This window comes from Echeneis naucrates, chromosome 23 (assembly GCF_900963305.1).
Source record: "Echeneis naucrates chromosome 23, fEcheNa1.1, whole genome shotgun sequence".
NCBI classification, from domain to species: Eukaryota; Metazoa; Chordata; class Actinopteri; order Carangiformes; family Echeneidae; genus Echeneis; species Echeneis naucrates.
In genome coordinates this window covers 15719458-15735329 of record NC_042533.1, presented here as the reverse complement: position 1 = coordinate 15735329, position 15872 = coordinate 15719458, and the positions used below count along the sequence as shown (strand labels likewise).

Genomic DNA, 15872 nt, shown 5'->3' with positions numbered 1-15872 from the left:
CAACAAAACTCAAAATCACTCCAAAAAATGAGCAGAAAAATAAACGGTACAAAACAAGAACTCGAAATCACTCCAAACATGAGGAAAATATGGGGGAAAAAAGAAACTCAAAATCACTTCGACCAGAGTAAACAAACAGGACAAAATGCAAGAACAAAATAAATAAATAAATAAATAAATCACTCACTAGAAGGAGAAGCAACAAACTAACTGAGGGCTCGAGCAGACGTGGCTGTGGCGGGATGCAGGGACTTGAGCGAAAGGGCTGGCGTGCACGAAAAAACTAGACATTCTGGCACAGGACGAGGGGAGACACAGACTATTTATACACGCACACAAGGAAGGGGAATAGGTGGAGACTATTGGTAATGAGGGGCGACAGCAGACCAGGAGACATGAGGAAAGGCAAGTGACCTGAAAAGAGAGGAGAGTTACTTTTCAAAATAAAATAGGAAGCCACAAGATGAAACACAAACAAAATTCAACATGGTGTGACAAACGCTTCAAATCTGGCTCACTTAATGGGGTTATGGGGTAAAACCTTGATATGTAAACAAATGTGTGACGGGTTAGGTAACCCTAATCTGCATTGCATTTCTTATTCTCGCTGTTTCTTCACCGGTTCAGGTTTTCGGCACACTCTTCTTACCTTAGTGTAATAAAAATTAAGCTGTAAATAGAACTATATTGAGGCTTACAATAAATATAACAATTTCTGACCAACCCATGTCAGTTTCAGGCTTAAAATTACAACTTTTGTGTAAACCACATCAACTTCCGGTTTAAACTCAAGGCAACAGTTGCATTTTAACAAGCTTCCTTATGTAATTAGTAAATAAATTGTATTAAATTATCAAAAATTAAGGTTTGTCCACCTATTAGTGTAGATTTTTTACCTGATTGTAAAAGGTCAGGAAATAAGGTTTTCAGACAATTTTGTGGAGCAAAGTGCCAAAGTTCCTCCCTCTGATAAAATCAGCAAAATAGGGCTTTTCGATCAACTAGATCACCGACAAAAGTGACGTGTACATGTGTGCTTATTCCCCCTTCTTAGTTGTCAGACTAGTGAGGACTAGTCAGACCGGTGGGTTCCAAACTGATGAAGCCCCTGGTCTTTGACAAACCTAAGTCGTAAGTCCAGTTGCGTTCAATTCAATTATTGGCCTACTAACCAAAGACACCATTTTCAACCCTAACATGGGTTGGGGTAGGGGAGCCTGTCCTCTATTTAGATTTAGGGTGTTAGTACCGTATTTTCCGCACTATAAGGCGCACCTAAGAGCCTTCAATTTTTTCAAAAGCTGACCATGCGCCTTATAATAATTTAAGAGAGTAATAGTGTATGGGCAGAGTGATTAGCTAGTTTGTGAATCATTGTGAGTGCCAGCAATAGCTAACTTTGGTGTGAAAGGACTGCCACATCCATAAATCAACCAAATGCTATATTGCTGTTCATCATTGTGCAGCTCAGACTACGCCCCTGGCCAGAACATGTGGCTCTCCTCCTGCTCTGGCTGATGTGCCGTATTTTGCCCCCAGATTTACTTTTCCTATCTCAAAAGTAATTAATTGCTCTGCTGTGATAAAACTCCCCAGATTCGTCAGGATTCACCCAACCTTCCATGTCAGCCAGATTAAGGTGCTCAAGGAGAGTCCCTGCGACCTGACCCCCCCCCTCACCAAGATAATTGATAGGGGCCCCATCTGCTCAGTCAAGAATTTCCTGGCAGTTAGGCAGGGGGGTTACTGTCATGGCCCCCTAAGGTCCTGTTGTCTCTGTTTGGTTTGGGTGGTCTGTCTTGCCACTTCCTGTTTTATTTTGTAGTGCTGAGTTTTCCCCCTCTCTTCCTTTCAAACTTCCCTCTTGTGCACTTACCTGGCCCCACCATAATTTGCTTTCATTGTGTCTTATTGGCGCCTTCTTTGCAATATAAATAAGCTATGTTCTCTATCCCATCTGTGCCAGATGGTCTCATCCATTGCATGAGTCATTTCCATGCAATGGATGGAAGCCGAAGTTTTAATCCAAAATTTCAATGACTAAAATACCTATGCTGTGTATGAGGCTATATGAGCTACTGCAACTGCTCTGTCTGTCTATGCTCAGTTTACTGTAGGTCATTGATAATGATACTCCAAATTGCCCATTGTTTCTTACCAAAAACCATTTGTTTGCTTTTTGTTTTCAGAGATTGAGAAACAGGGTGAGAGAGCGAGAGAGAGGGGAAAAAGAAAGACAGATGGTGGAAAGAGTCTGGAGGGATCTTGGTGGAAATGTTCATTTTGATTGATTTCCGAAGGCACTTTAGCCATCAATATGCTTCAAAATGTTTTCTACTGATTCCTTTCAAGGGGTTCATCGATTACAGTGAGAAATTAAACACAAAAATCCACAGATAATATAATATTAGAATTAGAGACCTGAAATTTCACATACGTTTCCTGTTAATTGCGATCAGCTGTTGTTTTTTCAACATGAGCTGAAGTGGCCCTTGTGATGGACTGGCGACCTGTCCAGGGTGTACCCTGCCTCTTGACCGAATTGAGCTGGGATTGGCTCCAGCAGCTCTGCAACCCAGAAACTTAAAAAACAATAGAAGATGGATGGATGGATGCATGGAACATGAGCAAGTTTGGTTATAGAGATTTACTTGCTGTTCTTGTGATATAAACGTTTTCATGTGCACAAGCAAATATGTGCAAATTTGATAGAAACTGGTGGATATTAAGCTTTGCTCTCAGTTCTTTTTTTAAGTACCTTCCATAAGACAAAGAAAAAAGTTGAAATTTTATAAAAAGCCTCCAAATATGAACAATAATAAATGTTTTTCTTTGATGTTGCATCCAGATCTGTTGAGAAGATTGTAGTGCTAGGTCACTAGAAAAGTATTAGCACAGTCAGGAAATTTTCAAAAGGCATACTCATAGCTGCTGTGATCTGATAATCAGGAGATAGAAACTGTTCACTGCAAGTGGAAGTGATGCACAACAAAAGACAACATGAATCTGATTTCTACTACAGTTTTATTTGTTCATTACTGGAGTTTCATGGACCAAACAATGGCACAACACTGTGTTACACTCTCTCTCTCTCTGTGGGTGCAATCAGCTAACACAAACATTAAGATTATTCCTCTACAAAATAGACTAAAGTACACACACACAGTCTCTTTCTCTGTCACAGAAGCCCAGCACAAAGCTCACTGCTCTCTCACACATGCATACACTTTCTAATCACACATTCTTTCTATAATCTCACATACATTCATTCACAAAAAATACATTCTCAGAAAAAAAACCTGTCAATTATAAATTTTAGAGCAATTCATATATTTTTAACTCATAGTGAACAGTGTCCAGGAAGTAGGCCATACCATAATATGCCAGTGTGGCAGCTATTTGGTAAGGTCTGGAGCCAAAAATCCAGCATGCTTTTATTCTGTAAAATTATCTGACAGGCATATGTGTGTATGGTTAAAAATATATCTTTTCTGGAATTTGATTCAGGCAGTGCCAATAAAATGTAGATTTTTCAACAATTTTACACCTTATTTTGAAATACACTCCCCAACTGCATCCAGCTCAGTGTTTCACTGGGCTCTGATAAATTTCCTACAGTCAAGCCACTGCATTCCTTTCAGTACAGTATGAGAGTCAAAGAACAAAGATCTGAAGAAACCATTACTATTGCCACTTACATGAGGTTTCTTTCATGTTCTGCTTTAAAGAAAATAAGCAATCATTCAAATTTGGAACTAGCTAACTAGCAGCTACATGATCGTATAGCCCCAAAGCAAACCAGAGATGAGACCATCCAGTAAGAAGCCAGCCCAAAGAGGTGCTGCAGAAAATTATAACCAATAGTTAGGATTTTTTGTTAGGTGATATATAGTGGTTGTAGAAATTATGATCGGAGCATGGGAAAACTGTGACATAAGTTTTAAGCAACAAAGTCTTGATTTGAAGCAACAAAAGACAGGAATATGACAAAGGAGAGCGGATTTTGATAAAAGCATTTTTTATGTTGTATCTCTTACACATGAAGGTTTCACAAATTAAACATGTTATGTTATTAGTATTAGATTATAGTAACCATTAAAAAAAGATTGTCTCACGATGACAAGTTACCTATTTTAACTAAAATCATATCATATCAGAGGGTTGGAGGACTGGCTCAGCTTTTAGGGGTAATTCAGACTGAAGGATAGGTTTAAATTAGGGGACTGGTTCAGATTGGAGAACTAGTTCAGGTTTATAACTGATTCAGGTTGGAGGACAGGTCTAGTCTGGGGGACTGGTTCTGGGTGGAGAACTGGTTCAAGTTTGAGGATAGTTAGTTAAAGTTAGTTAGTTATATGAAACTGACTTGGATCTGCTCGAACTTTCACTGTTTTCCAAGCACTTCAGGAACCTAAAAAACTTAATTTACTGGTGAGGACCGTGTGCAATGATCTGTGACTTTCGTAATGTTGACATTCAGGGCAATGTGGAAAAGACAATTTTCATCAATTATATCACTCATCCCATTCAAATTGATGAAGACTATGTAGCCTGATTTAAAGCTCCAGAGAAGCTCTGGAGCCCTTGATGTCTGATCGCTCAGTTAGCTACAAAGATCGAACATATAAATGGCTGATTTAGGCATTTTGTCCTGCATCCAAGAGAGGAGGGATCGCATCAATACATAGGCACCAACACACACTCCCTTTAAGAACATTTGTACAAGTCAAGCTGGCAGTTGTTTACTGTGACAGACTGTTTATCTCAGCTGTTAGTTTCCATAGTGCTCTCAAATAAACTGAACTGATAAGCCAGAAGAAATTTACAGATGTGTAGTCAGAGCCATAGTGTGCAGGACTTACAGAGGCAGTAGCTTTGATAGTGACACACCTACATTGTCCTCGTGCCCAGCACAGAGAACTCACACTTTGTCTTTCCATGAGTAATGAGACTGTTATGTAACTTAGGAAGCATTAACACTAATAAAATGTATTACAAATGCATTCTGGTCATTGGACAAGGAAGGCTAGCTTCTTTAGGAACAACATAACACAACAATGAAGTTACAATTGAAGCTGTGTCCTTGCCACCAGATTGACCTCCAGACCGACACTCCATTTACACCGATTCAATATGCATCTCATGATTTCAGACATTCTGGTACCAATGGGAATGACACAAAACATTTAGCTGGGTTATACATGAAGAGCATACCATAGATACTACACTTCCTGATTCATGGTAGGAGAGTGTGTCTTTGTGAATGCAGAGTTTTGTAAAGACTGGTGTATACTGTGATAGTGTGTGTATGTGGTGCCATCATACAAGAAGCCTTTATTATGGTGATGCTTCTTCTCTCTGGCATCTCTTGGCTATTGTTGAGCGATGAAGCAGTGAGAATATGGACTAACTTTAGTGATGGTGGCAAGTGTGAGTGATGCAACATTACAAAGTCTTTTCTCTGTGCGCTCTAGTATAACTTACAGTCTCAGGCTCTGAGATGTTGAAGCTGCTGTAAGTGAGAGATTATGGGGGTAACAGTGTGACAGGAGATGGCTGTCTTTCTCTCTCATTGCTGCCACATGCGGCAGATTTCATAATAACACAAAAAAAGGTTTAACATATAAAATTCAAGTGCAATTAAAGTTCCAAATACTCGTTACATCACAAACATTTCTCTGTAAAGTAACAATTTGTTACCTTCAGGAAGCTGTTACTTATTATATCTTTTTCATTAAAAAAATTACATTATAGACTTTCTGATTCACCCGCTCAGTTGTAATGGTTTAGATTTCCCCATTTTAACAATTCTTTAAATCTTTTATCATAGTAAAATGTGATTTAAGTGCAGCCATTGCTATCTCATCCCTGTCTCATGCATGGTGGGAAAAAACGGAGTAATTCAACCCAGGATACGTGTGCGTCCACACAAACACGTCTCAACGCACTTGTACGCGCGTTGTATCTCTGATGTCTGTGATGTGGGCTTCTGAAAGTTCTGACATGTTCAGTATAAATATCACAAAAACAAAAAACAGCTACACAGAAATCAAAGCGAGCAAAGTAACATAAGAGAGTAGGTGAAGGAGAAAGGGACTGTAGAGCTGTTAGTAAAAGTAGATGTCTGAGAGAAAAGAAGGAATAGCACACTTCGTGCAGAAATAGGGTTTGGCTGATATATGGGTTTTCTGATACTTGCCTTTGATTAAATACTAGAGATTCCATTTTATGATAACACTTTCTTTCATGAGTTTAGGAAGTCATAATTATAACTATACTGTGTAAATTAATAATGTAAAATTCTTAAAGGAATAGATTGAGGAAGATATTTTGTGTTAGAGTACAGAGCAATTCCATTTTATGCTAAACAAGACTTAGCCTTGCTCTGTTCATTGCTGACTACATTGTCTCTTTTCAAAGGCTCCTTGGCTTGCGTCTTGAAGTTCCTGGGCAACAACAGATGACTCCTTAGAGGTCCAACATATCCCAAGGTTCATTACATGTCTGTATAGCACTGACAGACAGCCTGAAGGATTCACTTTAAAATCCTTAAATCTAAAACTGTTCAAACCAAGGGGTTCAAAACCTCAAATTTTTGTGAAAGCAAGTTATGTGTTGTCAAGTTAGCTTGGCGACAGGTGTAGCACTTCGTGACCCAAAGCCAATAACCTCAATTTGGTTTGGCCCCTGTGGAAATAACACTGGTGCTATCGCACTGGTAGCAGCAGTAGCACCATTCCAAATTGGTTCAAACTTGACCATTTGACAAAGTGACAGCCTTGTTTCATATGTGTTTGATTTTGTTTAAACTGGAATTTTATCACAAGTTAGAACAGATGGCAAAGCATAGGTGAGCTGAGCTGCTAAATTGAACCAAACAGAGAAAAACACTTTACTCCAGTCTTTTGTTATAAAATGCTCAAGTTTCAAGAAGCAATATATACACACACACAATATGCCAGGTGTCTTCTGCTACATTATACAACTACTAATACTGGCCTTTAAACCCACATCAGTCAAACCCTATGGAAAAACCTGCACTAACTGGAGTGAGGTGCTCAGTTTATCATGTATTCTCACTTGATGGACGAGTATCAGGATTAAAGACACATACAGGAAATGAAGACATTTTGTTATGCAACAACTTAACTTGGTTGAACAACTTGACCAAGGCTGAGGAGTGGTGGGGGGCAGTTGGATTTGGAATGACACAGGATGATAGGACGACAGTGGTGAGAGAGGTCCTGTCTATTTGTACGGCCGTAGGAACCTGGTGACTTTGGACCGCAGAAGCTTGATGAAGGAGCGAGGAAACATCTCTTTTGACTCTTGTGCCGTGTACCTGAAGTAGTTCTGGGGGTGGGCAAGAACATCAAACAATGCCTTTATCAGCTTCTTGTCCTGTAGGAAAGATACAGGGACAAAGGTGGTAACTGTTCGGGGCCAATCATATGAAGGAAGAGTTTTTGCCAAGTCCTCATGACTTCCTTCAATACCTTTAGTATCTCCTGGTGGTTCTCAGAAGCATAAAGTCTGCCATCTCGCACGATGTCCTCTATCAACTGCTGATAGTCCTCTGCAATACAACAAGCTCAACAATGAGGTGACACACAAAAACTAGGTTTTAAATGAGCGAAGGTTGATGGCAGCGTCACAGTGCCTCACCATCATAGGTCACATATGGAACCTGGAATCCTTTACCACTGTTGCCCTCATTGGACTTGAACTGGATCCATAGTTTCCGAGAGCGAGAGGTGAAGGCGATGGGTCGCTCATAGGTCTGACATGTCTCATAGGTAGTGATGGAGGTGGGGAGGGCTTCACAAATAGTACAAAGATGTTAGATTAGAGCTCCTCCACATCCTTTTTAGAAACTGGGGCAGTGTAGTAAGGTCCATGTCCCTTCAGACAGTCATTCTTTAGTAGTTTTAAATTTGAAATATGGAAACTAAAAAAGCTGTCATAATTAAAAACACAAATCAAGAAACAAAATATTTTGGTGCAAATTCCTTTGTTAATTTGACATTAATCACGTGACATGCAAGTAAAGGATAATATTTCAGAGAAACAAAGCCGAGAGGGAAGTGCTATTATGGACAGATCAAGTACCATAGAGACATACTGAGCCCTGAACAAGAAATGCATACTCAAACTTCTAATCAAACATAGCATTTATCGATTCCCCCCACTCCCCCACCCCCCCAACTCTATCAAATAAACATATAAGTAGACCGAAAAATCAAAGAAAAGGCCAAGAGGCTAGCACCATGTGAGAAGTGTTGGGTGAACATAAACAAGAATTCACAAAAAATACATATCTACATAGATATTTCAAATTTCTTGAGGACGAAGAAAATAAAAAAGTAATATTATAATGTGTTTGCATAATTTTACAGTTAGTTTTTTAAGTAGAGCAAGCTTGAGTCAGACCAAATGAATTACTGTTCAGTCTGTTACCATTTAGTCTGTTCTTTCCTCCTGTTTTCTCTTGCCAACCTTACCAAACCTACCGCTACAGCTGTGTCGTTTTTGGATATTTGTCTATTCTGTTAACTCTCACTACTTATCGCCCCTTTGGATTTGTACTTTATCCTGATCCCTTGCTGTGCTTCTTAGAACTTGGGGGGGCGGGTTGTTTTTTTTTTTTTGTTTGTTTTGCTTTGTTTTTTTTAAGCCTCCACTGGCTTTCTACCCACCTTTTGCCAAACTCATGAATCTATTTTATCACATCACTGTTAGTAAATATCTACTTACCACTCTTCCTCATAACCAGCACATCTCCACACTCATCCTCAATTGGGAGAAAGATCTCTGGTACTACGATGAGGATCCGCCTCTTGTGTGGTGGGTTGATGGTCCAGACACAGTCCACATTGGATGGATAATCTCCAGGGTAGTTGGGAGACTCAATGTACCCTGTGTATTCACCCAGCTCGCCTCCACACAGCTGGTCTGAGGATGAAAAATGGAAACACTTTAACTTCTTTCTGTAGCTTTATAGCCTGTGTCATCACAGGAGCTGAGCACCGGCTGTACTGAACTGCATTACTTTTGCAGTGGGAGACGTTGGTGGCACCATCAAAGTCAGTGGTGGTGTTCCCAGGGCAGGTGATGCAATAGTTTTGTCCAAACTCAGACTGGTAGGTTCCTGCTGGGCAGCGGATACAGCGGTGTGTGCTGGAGTTGTAGTAATGTCCAGGAGCACAGTGCACTGAAGGTGGACGGGAAGTGCTCAGTCGACAGTCACACAAATAACAGGCATCACACATCTGGAATAGATTTCTCTCTAAGGAGGAGTGCCTCCACACACAAAATCTCTGCTAACCACAACCTCACCTCACACACACAGTCAGACCCAAAACCTCACCTTTGGCCTCACAGTCCCTGAAAGAGACAGAGCCTTCATATTTGGTCATGAGGCCTCCTCCACAGGGGAAGCAGAGGACTCGGCCTGGCTCGGGCTGATAGGAACCCAGATGACAGGGCTGGCATGGACGAAACCCATCAGTTGAAAAATGACCTGCTGGACACTGTCCTGAGGATCATAATTACGGAGTCAGAACATTTCTTAGGTACAATATCATATCAGAAAGTCCTCTTTGGTACTCTTGCTGTCCATATTTTAAATATTCCAGTGTTTTATCAAAAGTGGGAATATTCATAAGCAAAAATATATTTTGTTTTACAAACAAAAACTATTTAGTATAACATTACATCTTTTCTCTAAAGCTTCTTTCTGGAGCTCTATAGTGACGACAGGCTCGCTGGAAGAGAGGTTCAGTTCCTCTCTTCTGATTGGCTGTTTTCTGGGTGGTTCAGTTAAAATTTAGCAGATTATTATTTCAACCAACAATATTATATATTATGTTTATATCTTGTCAATGTCCTGTTTAAAGGGTCATTTAAGTAGTAAAAAAATCATTGCAGGAAGTATGTTATGTCATTTCCGGTCACTTGTGGTTGTACTGTGTGCTACCTCCTGTGCTGTCGCTGCTACTCACTGCGATTCACTTTGATTAATCCACTGTAAACTGTCATCAAACTTATACACATACTTTTACTCATACTGACGTCACACATACACACAGTGCCCACCTGCCACGTCACAGGTACACACACACACACACACACACACACACACACACACACACACACACACACAGCTCCACACAACATCAAGCTAAGCCTTTAACACTACCCCCACTCGGGATGATGATTAAACCCTTGACATCACTCCAGCACCATTGTACAACAGAAGGAGACAATGAACATTTGATAATTAAACAGTTCCCGTGGTGTCCATTGAAGTATACTGCATGTCCTTTTTTCATAAAAGTATAACACAATGTCCATTTTTAAACAGCTGAGAAGGAATTTGCTTGTTAGTGAAGTCTCATAACCAAAATTCTAGCACAGTCATTACATTATTACCTCAAAACACTATTTCTCACTCAGGCAGAGATAAACAACCATTTGTTCAAAGCCAAGAAAAAGTATGTGTTAACTTGAACTCAAAATATGACATCTGCTCTTCAAATTTACTCTGTAGGAGGAAAACAGTTAGGCACCCATAAAATTTTTCTTCTTCTGTTCATGAAATTTTCTCTACTAAAGGCAAAGTGCAGCCACAGTCTATCAACTATAACATTATAATAGGTCTGTGCATTTGTCTGCAAACTTGTAAACTCTGACTGTTAAGTGCATACAACTTAGAAAAAGACAACTATAAAACTTTTTTTTTAAACACAAACACTCTTACTCAAATGAGATAACTCAGTCCTTAGAAAACACCCAGCCACCAAATCTATCTGGTGCTCGCCGCACTCTCTGGGGTCTCTGCGATGTTGTGGATGATGAGGGCTGGCTCCTGTTGTCAGCCTCAGCTGCCTGGGGTCTGATGATGTCAGGATGCTAGCTGCTGCCTGATGAAGCCGGTGCTAATGAGCAGGGACCCAGAGAGGCCCCCACAGCTGCATCCTGTGTCTCTGAAGGTGTGTCCCACAGAGGAGGGGACTGATGTCTGGATCAGCAGAGTCCTGGTCGGGCTGCAGTGGGAAACGTGTCTGGTTTACTTGGACGATGTCATTGTCCTGGGAAGAGACATCACTCAGATGCTGGAACTGCTTGGTCAGGTGGGATTTGATGATCCCATATGCAGTCATGGCCTATCAAGCAACCAGGTTTGTTCCACAGGGCTGTCCCTCAACATTATGCTTTTTGGGTGGGAAGTCACTGAGCCCATTGACTTGGTTTTCAGTCTGACCCCAAACAGCAATGATGTCACCCCCCTTCCAGACTATGTCATGCAGTGCATGACATAGTCTGGAGATGCAGTCTGGCACCTGAGTAGAGTCACTAAGGCAGTGAAGAGCAAGGTGAGGAAGTTGCTGCCTTCCTACAAGGGTCCCTACTTCATTGTAGGCCTGCTGGATTACTTGGTCTACCGTATCCAGAAAAACCAGAGGTCAAAGGTCAAGGTCGTCCATCATGACAAACATAAGACTTACTACTCCAGAACGACGCTGGACAACGTCTGGGTCTTCCAGAGTGCCGACAGGTGGTCACGCATGGAGGCTCCACCACCTGCAGCTGATGAAGAATTTGCTGATCCAGACATCGGTCCCCTCACTCTGTGGGACACCCCTTCAGAGACACAGGATGCAGCTGTGGGGGCCTCTCGGGGTCCCTGCTCATTAGCATCGGCTTCATCAGGCAGCAGCTAGCATCCTGACATCATTGGACCCCAGGCAGCTGAGGCTGACAACAGTAGCCAGCCCTCATCATCCACAACATTGCATAGACCCCAGAGAGTGCGTCAAGCACCAGATATATTTGGTGGCTGGGTGTTTTCTTGAGTCGCCACTGATGGGGAGGTTTGGCCGCCCTCTCTGGTGAGTCATTATGCCTCATAGCTTCTCACTCAGGCACCCCATAACATAGCAGGCCGTCATTTTCACATACCATAGCTGCTCTGGCTCTGCGCTCAGCAGAACTGGCTGCCCCTTGCTCTTGCTAGGGTGCGTGGCTTTTCCTTCAGAAGTTTCTGCACCAGTTCAGCGTCGGCCAGGGCGTTGGTGAATATTTCTACATTGATGGCATCCTGCTCCCCCTCTCCCCGATGAGCATATGCGATTGAAACCCTTTCATAGATGTCATCTCTTAGTGTGTGTAGGCTTTCACCTGGTTTTCTGGTTCTCTGTCTCAGTTCAATGCCAAGGGCTGCAGCATGCTCTGAACACGGACCATAGGTGGCCTCATTCTCCACAATGTGCTCGTAACCCCACCTAGCAGATCTTGGGTTTTTGTGGATGATAACCCCCACTGCCCCAGTCAGATTGAACCTTAACTGCACAGCCATAGTCTTCTCTGACCAGTGGTTAGCTTTGGCACAGCATTCAAACTGATAGAGAAGGTCTTTTCATGCACCAGTTCCATCAAACTGACTTGGCTGCAGTGTGAGGATCCTCTCTTTCTGTGCTTAACATTCATCATCACTGCTGTCTGCAGGGCTCTCTCGGCATGCTGATTGTGGTGGGGGGCAATGAAGTGTGGTGCCCGCTATTGGGGGGATGCAGTCATAATTTGGGGGCTTGAGTTGGTATTTCATGCTGGGGCATACAGGGAGTGAATAATGATACAGGGGTGCTGGTAGTGAAATAATTAATGAACTTTCTTCTGTCGATTCTTGTTCACAATACCAACCCTCCTCCTTTATCTGGGCTTGGGACTAGCAAAATGACCCAACTGAGACAATTTGGCGAAGTTACTGAGGTTTTTTTTTTTTTTTGGCTGTTTTTTGTTGCTTTTTTTTTTTTACTTTTTAAAGTTTTGTTAGGTTTTAAACAACAACATATGACAGAAAAACATTAACGTTTCAACTATAACATTTTAAACATTTTACAAATGTACAGACAAAAGAAAAACTGTCAGTGGCAATGTGAGACAATGATGTTAGTCTGGCCCTAACGCAGGTTCATTGTTTTTTTTTTTTTTCCCAGACCCCCATCCACACACACACAGGCTGCTGGCTCACAGAAAGAGTGGGTCATTGTCATTTTGGTTAAGGTCTCTGTGGCAGGTTCAGCAACTGAGGGAGCTGACTAAAATGAGTAAGCAGCTGATGTGCCAAAAAGCTGCAAAACATTATCAGACAACTGGTGCTCATAGCAACCCTCACCAGCTTCAGTCCATATCGGACGTACAGGATGGAGTTAAGGGTCTGCAGGACATCTGATTTCTGAGTTTGCTTTTTACCACCGTCATCTGGCTAAATACTCTCTCGACTTCAGCATTTGAATGTCGCAATGACAACACAGACACAGCAGCCATGGCAAGTTCTTGGAACGGGTTGGTATCAGCTGCATCCCTGAAGTTCAGGGATGCAGCTGATATCTCACTCCAGTGAGATTTCACTCCAAAGCCCAGTGTGTGTTTTGTCTCATTCCATTTACAAAGATGGATGACACATAATTGCTGGACAATCTTGTCTATGTCTGCAGGGGAGTAGCCAAGGAGTTTGCCAATTTTTACAATTTCTCCAGGGCTCTTATTTTTGCTTCAGTGTTTCCTCCACATTGAAAATTGACATGTACTGCAAAGCTTCAATATTGTCTAGCAGTCTCATGTTAATTTTCATATGCTGCCCGAGGTTTCTGCCTCTTAAAGGAAGTTTTTTCTTGCCACTGTCACCAAGTGCTTGCTCATGGGGGATCAGTTGGGTCTCTAAATAATTTTATAAAGAGTTTGGTCTAGACCTGCTCTATATGTAAAGTGCCTGGATGTAACTTTGTTATGATTTATATAAACCTATACCTATATAGCCAATAAATCTGATTTGATATGATAGTTTAAAAGTGATTTATTTTATTTAAGCTTTACCCAGGAAATTAAAATACCTGTTTTCCATCAATGAAATAAATAATTCAATCAAGTGAAAAAGGAAAAAAAGTCTCAAAAAGAGTTACTCTACCAGACTATCAATCCTTCTGTCAGATTTGGACTGCCCTGTGTTCTAGCATTCAAACAGCAGCTCTTTCAGTGAACAAAGGCTGTATGATCTGAGTGTATCTTTAAATCTCCATATAGTGCGTTACCTCCACACTGAGACACATTCTTGGCTCCAGCCACACCCTGCCCTTCAGTGCTGGGACACGGCTCACATGACAGCTGACCCACTGTGTCCTGGTATGTACCAGGAGGACACTGAACACACTGCTCCTGCTCGCCACTGTAGAACGTCCCCAGACCACAGCTCACTGAGGAGGAAGACACGGGTCAATGCTTCTTGTGGTTCCTGACAACACCTTGCAAAAACAGCTAGTCAAACTCCATCCTTACCACACTTTCCTTCTTGTAGGACCTGTCCGGTGCTGCAAGCCTCAACACCCTCTGGCAGTCTGGATGGTTTCTGAGCAACCTCATACTCCGTTCCAGAGAACTGGATGTAAAACTGCTGCTTGTTGATGGACTTCCGCAGTGTCCGCATAGTGCTCTGAAGCTTCTGCTTCATCTTCTCGCGCACACAGTCCACATTACAGGAGTCTGAGGCAAATATTCAGTGAGTTCCTACAAACTATTGTCCATGGTTTAAATTAGCATCTAAAAGATTTATATGATATACTGTGGAGTTGAACATGAAAGGCAAGACAGAATAGCACACCTGAGGCTTCCTCCTCCTTCATCTCTATTTCAAACTCGGCAGTGATGTGAGAAACTTCTTTCGAAGGTGATTTGCGTCCTCGTCTGCGCTTCTTTGAGGAATCACACTTGAAGTTGACGAAAGTTACCTGGCAATCATCGGTGCAGGGGAACTGTCCTCCTTCCAGATGGAGAAGCAGAGGTGTAAGGTGAAGATCAGACTTCAAGGCTCTTTTAAGGTAATGTAAAGCTCCAAATGGACTCAGTCCTACATACCTGTCTGATCACCTTCAAACTTACACTTCATCTTGTGCTCTCTTTTCCCAGAATTAAGTGTCCTGTCTGTTAGAAAGTTGTCAGTTGCTTTCAGACTGAGTCTGGTTTCTGCTCAATCGCTTACACACTATAACTGGGCTTATTTACTAAACATACCAAACCATGATGGTATCCTGCAGCGTTTTGTATGTTGGTGTTAAAGGTATAGACATCATCATTAAAAACCCAAAAGAATCTGACATCCTGGTGAGGAAAAGGGAAGTGGGGTATCTCAAGTAGATCAAATATAAGGGACTGAAATTACTAGGGACAATTGCCTGGCTTTGCATGGCATTTGGCAACAGTTTTTATGCTGTATGCCCTTCCTGCCAATTTTCCAGGCTTGGGGCTCGCACAAGTGTACTTTGTGGTTGGGGTTTCAACCTGGGGCTCCTGCATGCAAAGCATGTGCTCTACCACTGAGCTAGTGGGACAGTTTGATTTATGATTATATTAGATTTTCCAATTACACATATAAATATACATTAATTCATTCATTTCAAATCCACTGTGGTCGTCTACAGAGCTGAAATGTTGAAAGTTGTCATTTACAGTACTGTGTTTCGTCTCTTTTGCAGAGAAACTTTGATATTGATGCCACAGACCGTCCTCATGAACTCATCTTCATTGATGAAGCAGGCTTTAATCTTACCACAAGGAAAGAGGGAAGGAATAAATTGGCCACCTAGCCATTCAGAATGTCCCTGACCAGTGAGGGGGGAATGTGACTGAGGGATCCTCCACCACCAGGCTACCCTTGGTGCATATAACAGCATGCGTCTGATAGCTTTCCTTGATGATTTGCAAGATCATGTATACCAATTAGACCAGAGGGAGCCAGCACAAGCATAGTAGCCATCCTGCATTGTCATGTGGGACAATGTCACTTTCCACAGGGGTGCTGTAATTTGTAACTGGTT

At 41.8% G+C, this 15872-nt stretch overlaps 1 protein-coding gene across 4 annotated transcripts in view; it reads right to left on the bottom strand.

Moving 5' to 3' along the window:
- Positions 1–3017: 3017 nt before the first annotated feature.
- scube1 (signal peptide, CUB domain, EGF-like 1) overlaps positions 3018–15872 on the bottom strand; it is a 104127-nt gene continuing 91272 nt past the window's right edge. For 2 of the 4 annotated variants that reach the window (XM_029495189.1, XM_029495191.1), the window contains 9 exons: positions 14660–14818; positions 14338–14541; positions 14094–14255; positions 9368–9535; positions 9050–9211; positions 8755–8952; positions 7666–7818; positions 7497–7576; positions 3018–7401 (listed from right to left, as the gene is read on the bottom strand). In XM_029495189.1, the coding sequence (XP_029351049.1) occupies positions 7249–7401; positions 7497–7576; positions 7666–7818; positions 8755–8952; positions 9050–9211; positions 9368–9535; positions 14094–14255; positions 14338–14541; positions 14660–14818 (1439 nt within the window). In that variant the 3' untranslated portion in view covers positions 3018–7248. The remainder of the gene's footprint in view (positions 7402–7496; positions 7577–7665; positions 7819–8754; positions 8953–9049; positions 9212–9367; positions 9536–14093; positions 14256–14337; positions 14542–14659; positions 14819–15872) is intronic. The other 2 variants (XM_029495190.1, XM_029495192.1) reach the window with 1 other exon arrangement.